At 36.6% G+C, this 6,510-nt stretch overlaps 1 protein-coding gene across 2 annotated transcripts; it reads right to left on the bottom strand.

Annotated features, from left to right (window-relative positions):
- Positions 1–3,547: 3,547 nt before the first annotated feature.
- On the bottom strand, positions 3,548–6,177 carry LOC113533366 (CD59B glycoprotein-like). 2 transcript variants are annotated; one of them, XM_026925483.3, is made up of 4 exons: positions 6,042–6,177; positions 5,756–5,808; positions 4,387–4,506; positions 3,548–3,821 (listed from the first exon to the last, which is right to left on the bottom strand). In XM_026925483.3, the coding sequence occupies exons 2-4, from the start codon at positions 5,802–5,804 to the stop codon at positions 3,721–3,723; spliced, it is 270 nt and encodes an 89-aa protein (XP_026781284.1). In that variant the 5' UTR covers positions 5,805–5,808; positions 6,042–6,177; the 3' UTR covers positions 3,548–3,720. The 2 variants fall into 2 exon arrangements, with proteins under 2 accessions (XP_026781284.1, XP_053083363.1); XM_053227388.1 differs by having other exon boundaries at positions 5,756–5,830; positions 6,042–6,141.
- Between the last annotated feature and the right edge of the window lie 333 nt (positions 6,178–6,510).

The following is a 6,510-nucleotide window of genomic DNA, read 5'->3' as shown; positions in this document are numbered from 1 at the left end:
GTGTGGGAGATGCTATTCCCGATCCGGACTGACTGAGGTCTCCCAGTCAGGAAGTCCAGGATCCAGTTACAGAGGGAGGTGTTCAGGCCCAGCAGGTTCAGCTTTCCAGTCAGGTGCTGAGGAATGATTGTATTGAATGCTGAACTAAAGTCTATGAACAGCATTCTGACATAAGTGTCTTTATTGTCCAGGTGGGTGAGGGCCAGATGGAGGGTGGTGGTGATGGCGTCATCTGTTGAGCGGTTGGGGCGGTAAGCGAATTGCAGGGGGTCCAGTGAGGGAGGCAGCAGGGTCTTGATGTGCCTCATGACGAGCCTCTCGAAGCACTTCATAATGATGGGTGTAAGTGCAACGGGATGGTAGTCATTGAGGCAGGACACTGAAGACTTCTTTGGCACCAGGACGATGGTGGTGGCCTTGAAGCACGTCGGAACAACAGTGCTGCACAGGGAGGTGTTGAAGATGTCCGTGAAAACATCTGCCAACTGGTCTGCACATCCCCTAAGCACCCTGCCAGGAATGTTGTCTGGTCCAGCAGCCTTTCGTGGGTTGACTCTGTGTAGAATGTCATGACGTTCTAGCAGGATTTTCACTCTGCTTAAAGACTGTAACCTTATTACACTGAAACCTTACTCATGAATGCATTCATCATGTTAGCTTCAGGCCTATGACATTCTGCAAAGATATCTCAATCTGAAACAGTATCACGGTGTGATGGTGTGAAGAGGTACATGATTAGTCACAGCACCTACCAGTTTGTCTAGTGTCCAAAAAACACATGAATAGAGGCAATCTTAGTCTAATCTTACTACCATAGACAATCCTCAAAGATTCTCTATAACCAGCAGTGGTGAGCATTGCAGTCAACAAGGTAATATTTTTATTATCACATTTATTATTTGCATTATGGTGATATGCCCTACTTCCTCCCTGAAACCTAAACAAGCATCTTTAATGGCTTTAACGGCTGATGATGATAATTTTGATGATGATGTCATATCTTTGAAAATGGTCTCTTCCCCTTTCAGTGTACCAGCTTAGAGGAAGGAAGACAAAAGAAAAGTTACTCAGTTTTTCTATCGCCAGTGGGGGAAATGTCTTACAAAATGTACTTTGATGCAATCATTAAAGTACTTAAGATATCAGGCTTAATACTACATATATTAATCACAATGTTAGGTTTAGAAATATCGGTTAAAATAGACTAATATCTTAGTCTATATAGATGAGTAAAATATGCTGGTGCTTCTGTGTGGAGTTTGACTGGTGCCTCTGTGCGGAGTTTGCACGTTCTGCCTCTGTGTTCACGTGTGTTTCCTCCCAAAAAAATAGTAATAGTAATTGTCAATTCTTGGGAAAACAAATAAAATTAACGTGTCAACGAACTGGCAATAATATGGCCACTAGTGTGCACAGTATCCATTCACTGTCTTTATGTAAGGATGACATGGATACTCACTGCCTCTAAAGATCTTGTGGCAGGAGACTTTTCATTCCCAGAAAGTCTGAATCATGAGGGGAAACACACACGCACACACAAACAACATTAACTGTTGGCTTACTGACAGAGACATGGGCATGCAAAAACTACTTTAGTTATTTTCAGTAAAATTAAGATTTTTTTTTTTTTTTTACAGTGAGGTTAACTTATTCCAAGTAACCCCAGATGAGAGATGAAGATGGCTGCTATAATAAGAGCAGTATCATTCAATCTGTGGACTGATCAGGATTTCTTTTTTAAAAAGGCAAATAGTATGAATTATATTATAATAAACACCTAGAAAACATTCGCATCTTTTGTTTTCTTAAAAATGACTTCTTCACATTCATCCTCTGAGGAACAACCTGTAGTTTATAATATATATATATATATATATATATATATATATATATATATATATATATATATATATATATATATATATATTTTTTTTTTTTTACTTGCTTTTCTCTCTGACAGTCATTACCTCTGCCCACAGTAACACTCATTTGCCAACATTGCCATAATTCCATACAAGTTACAGTATTTGTCTTCAGACATTTATTTAACTGCATGGAGTGAGTCAGTCCATTGCAAAGCCATTTGATCCCCTCTTCTTGTCTTTATTGTTCTGCATAGCTCTGGGCCAGCCAGGTCCAAGGCGTTGACTGCAGTTGAGTGGTTAAGCCATTATATGGGACAATGTAAATTGATATTGAATTTTTTTTGTAATATGCCTTTGGCTTTGACTAAAAATGAGGGGTGTTTGTTGCTTCACTGTCATTTGTGTTATTCTCTGTTCTGAAGCCTTGTGTATTGTGGACACTTTTAATAGTAAGTCCATACCAAATCACATAGGGCAAAACGTTTCTGCTTCACTGCCCTCTCGAGGTTGAAACTTTCAAGCATATTGCTGCTCTAAAGGACTTAACATTCTTGTTCTACAACGTCCTACTACTTCCTACCTGAACTATGGCAAGGTTTGCCTTTACTCATTGGCATGTATGTGCAGTCTAGCTTTGTATTCTTTAAAAAAAAAAAAGACTATGCTTTATGTTTAATGTAACATGATGTTAATGAAAAAAGTTTTTAAAAGCTAAATTTGTATCCAGAATTACAGAATTTGAATGTAAAAGTACACATAAATATAGAACTCATAAGATTTACCTTAAAATTACAAAGAAAAATGTTACATTTTTATTATGGTCATAAACATTTATTGGAAGGAAGCATAGGTTGGTATACATTGTGAATCTTGTGAGGACTATACACAAGGAACTTGGCTATCTGACTCCTCTCTCCTATTTTCTGTGGTGCAAGATTTCCCACAGATTTATATTACACAATTCTGTTCGTACTTAACAATGTTTTTATTGTCTCAGCTCAGCTTGTGTTTATTTATCTGATAATTATAGATCACATTGCAGGTTACAATAACAACAAAAAAATCTGCTCAAGAGTTTTAAGTCACACTGTCCCCATTCATTTCATTTTAGGGTGACAGTGGCCACAATTTACCGAAATGCACATTTACAGGCAGAATATTATCACAGGATCTGAATAAGCAATGACACCAAATTGCTTAATCATCATAGTTCCAAAGAAATCCACATCTCTGGCATCATATTTACAGTGTTAGTGTCCGGAAATAATAGAATGTAAAAAGGATTTGAGAACCATCCTAGAAAAAGGAGTTAAAGTATATTATAACTCAGAAACTATAAACTCTGAATAGTGAGTTAGAGAGATGTGATGTGGAAATAATCCACAGCAACTCTGGTTAGCGTTGAGCCACATCACACCACCTGTAATTGATTATTTTGCTATAATGGTATGCCAAAGCCATGTTTTATTCCTTACTTAGGAAATTACTGTAACGTAGTGAAAAGCAGCTGACGGCTGAGCACCTTTGTATGTCTCATGCTGTGAATATTGTTCAGTGCAATGCGGATCATCAAATTTGATAAAGTTAATACATTATAAATAATGTAATACAGCAAATCTGCTTTTGTCTTCCTGCTCCACAGCCTTGTAAATCCTGACAAAAATAAATCAAAATATAAAAAATTGCTGCTGGAAAGACTTTATTTAAAATACATTTTTTCAGTACAGGGTTTTCAGGCTTTGCTTAAGTAAAAACAGACCCAGATACAGAACCGAATATACTACTGATGTTGCTGAATATATAATTGAAAAGTAAAACGACAGAAAACAACAGTTACAATAAAAAGATCATTATCTTAATTGCAGAGGTCCCTCTGACAGCATCGGGCTACAATGTTGGAATTGGCCTGTAGAATGAGGCAGTCTGACATACTGATGCATCTCCTGAAATAGGTATCTATAGAGATAAAGAACATTTAGCAGTCAGTGCAAGTCCCTATGCATAACCTGATATAATTAGCCTGCTTTAAGCTGTAGCAGTTGTGTATGTGGTTTATAGGGGATGTGCACTGAGAGGTGTTTGGGGATGAGCTAGGGGAAAATTACTAATGTGGCACATCTGAGTCCTGTTATCTCATGTGCATATATGTATTTTTCTATTTCTCTTTCTCCTTGTACAGTGAGCTAGATGTGTGTGTGTGTGTGTGTGTGTGTGTGTGTGTGTGTGTGTGTGTGTGTCTGTGTGGCCGTGAGCAGAGCAAAGCCAAAGCTGAGCAGAAAGCGGCAAGCAAGCTGGAAAGCTGCAATACCATTTATTTACATAAAAGATTTACATTATGTTTCTGACTGATGACCATATGACCATACACAAATGCTCTTATCCTAAATATGCTATGTTTTCTAAATAGTGTACTACAGATATTGTTAGATTGAGTTTTATACTTAAGATCTGCTGTGCTGTTATGTTATGTTAACAATCTCAGAGATGCAGTGATCATAAAGAAACACAAGAAGAGACATACAGGGGTAGATGGTGAATCGAGCAGAGATACAGGCGTCTTTTTTATAGCCGCAGGTTTCAATGGTGGTAGTACATTTGCCACCATTAAGTGGAACACAGTTGTTGCATTTCAGAGCAGAACCTTTAACAGAGTGGAGACCAAAAATCACAATAAACTTTCTCCAAGCATGAAAGTACTTCTAAAAAAAATGTTTTTGCATTTTTCATTCATTCATTCATTCATTCATTTCTAAATCAGCCTAATGAACTGTTTTTTTAATATATAATTTTTATATCCGTTGTATTCTCTCTTCTTCATAACATCAGCAACAGTCAAAGAACATCAAGACCACCAATGTATCTTTATGAAACAGGACAGACAACTGTGACTGTGTTTATATGATTAAGTAGATGCCCTGACTCGTATCCTTCCTTCCCTCGTATTCTAGGTCAGTATATACGTTTTTATACCACAGTCCACTGAACGTAGACCCTGTGCTTTTTGTTTACTTTGCCATCTCTTTGTTTTTGTCCTGTCTCCACCCCATCCTGTGTCTGATTGGTTATCTAATGTGTATACCTACACTCCTAGGCTTTTATTGGTCTTAACAACGAATCATTGGTTTTGAAATTAGCGAGAATTAAACAATTAGATAAAGGAACTTAGTATGGGAGCTTTTTCCTTTGATTTCTTGAAACATTTAAGCCTTGTGGCAGTTGATGAGCTGCATCAGGTGTGGCAGATAACCAAATAATGACTAGTCTTTTAAGAAAAAAAAAACGTAGAAGATATTGTTGGAAAATTTTGTACACCCAGACATGTGTTAGTTTGAATTTTACATCAAACATTTTACCATTGCGTACAAGAAGACTATATAAATGAATTTCCCTGTTTCTAGCTTCTCCCCAAACAGTTCACTGCAGCAAAAGTAAACCAGCAAATGTTGGCACAGGAGCTCTCAGGAGTGCGTTTGTTTCTTGCTAATTTTCTGACCAATGATTTGTGGTGAAGACCATTAAAAGCTTACTATTTGCCATTCTGGATTTGGCCCATTTCTTTTGCCCAGGAGTGTATACTGAGGTAAGCCCTTGCGTAGTTTGTCTCTTTATGCCCTTCTGTTCCTTTGTTTCTTTATGAAGTCTTATCACGCACTTGTCTCGATACGTCCAAGCCATGTTCTCAAGTTCAATATGTCTTTGTATATCTTGATTTGAACTTAGCCTTTTTTCATGTCTATGATCAAGAATGATCCTTGTTTGTTTTTGCTAGTCTGTTCTAGCACTTGCTTCCTGACTGATCTTCTACTTGTACGTTATAGTTACTGATACGCATTATCATAAAAATATGAAGCAGATTTGTTTTAAACTGAACTAAAGCCCTTGACACTCACCACTCATCAGCATCAAGGCAAGAACCAGAGTCAGGAACAGAGTCTTCATTATTCTGCAGTGTAAAGAGAGATTTTCTAAATATATATATATATATATATATATATATATATATATATATATATAGATTTTTTTTTTTAATTTAAATTTGTTAATTGCAGAAATGCCTGCTGAACAAGTTTAGCTGTTACACAGTAGCTACATATAAACTATAAAATCTAAGTTAATTTATATAAGTACATTGAAAGCTAAAAAAAATCATTAGAATGGGATTCTGTAAGATCTCACCTTCAATGTTTGAGAGTACAGTAAAGGAGAAAGTAGTCTCTGAGCTTTGACTGTGAACCAGTTCTGAGTTCCACCAGTTTATCTTTCCTCCTTTAAATAAAGCTGATGTGCAAGTTCCCACCCTCCTGGATTTCACAGGAGCTATGGACTTTCACCTATAAATGAACTAGAGAATACAGAATTTCGCAATAATGTACAAAACAAATAGTGTTACAACTAGTCATGTGATTTCCTGCAGCCTGGTACACAATGGTATTATACCTCTCCTCTTAGAAAACACATTCCACAAAAATCACTCCCCTTTGTGTTAATATACAGACTAGCTGATTACAATAAAATGAAAAACAACTGATATATTTTTACCAGAATAAGAATCTATAACTTGATATTTATACAGATTTAGCATAAGTTTTAAAACTAAACAATAAAAGCAACAACAATTTCAGCTCCAAAAACCTACATAGATACT

The sequence above is a fragment of the Pangasianodon hypophthalmus genome, chromosome 21 (genome assembly GCF_027358585.1).
Source record: "Pangasianodon hypophthalmus isolate fPanHyp1 chromosome 21, fPanHyp1.pri, whole genome shotgun sequence".
Lineage (NCBI taxonomy): Eukaryota > Metazoa > Chordata > Actinopteri > Siluriformes > Pangasiidae > Pangasianodon > Pangasianodon hypophthalmus.
The sequence above is the reverse complement of the archived record's forward strand: the minus strand, read 5'-3'. Positions and strand labels throughout refer to the sequence as shown.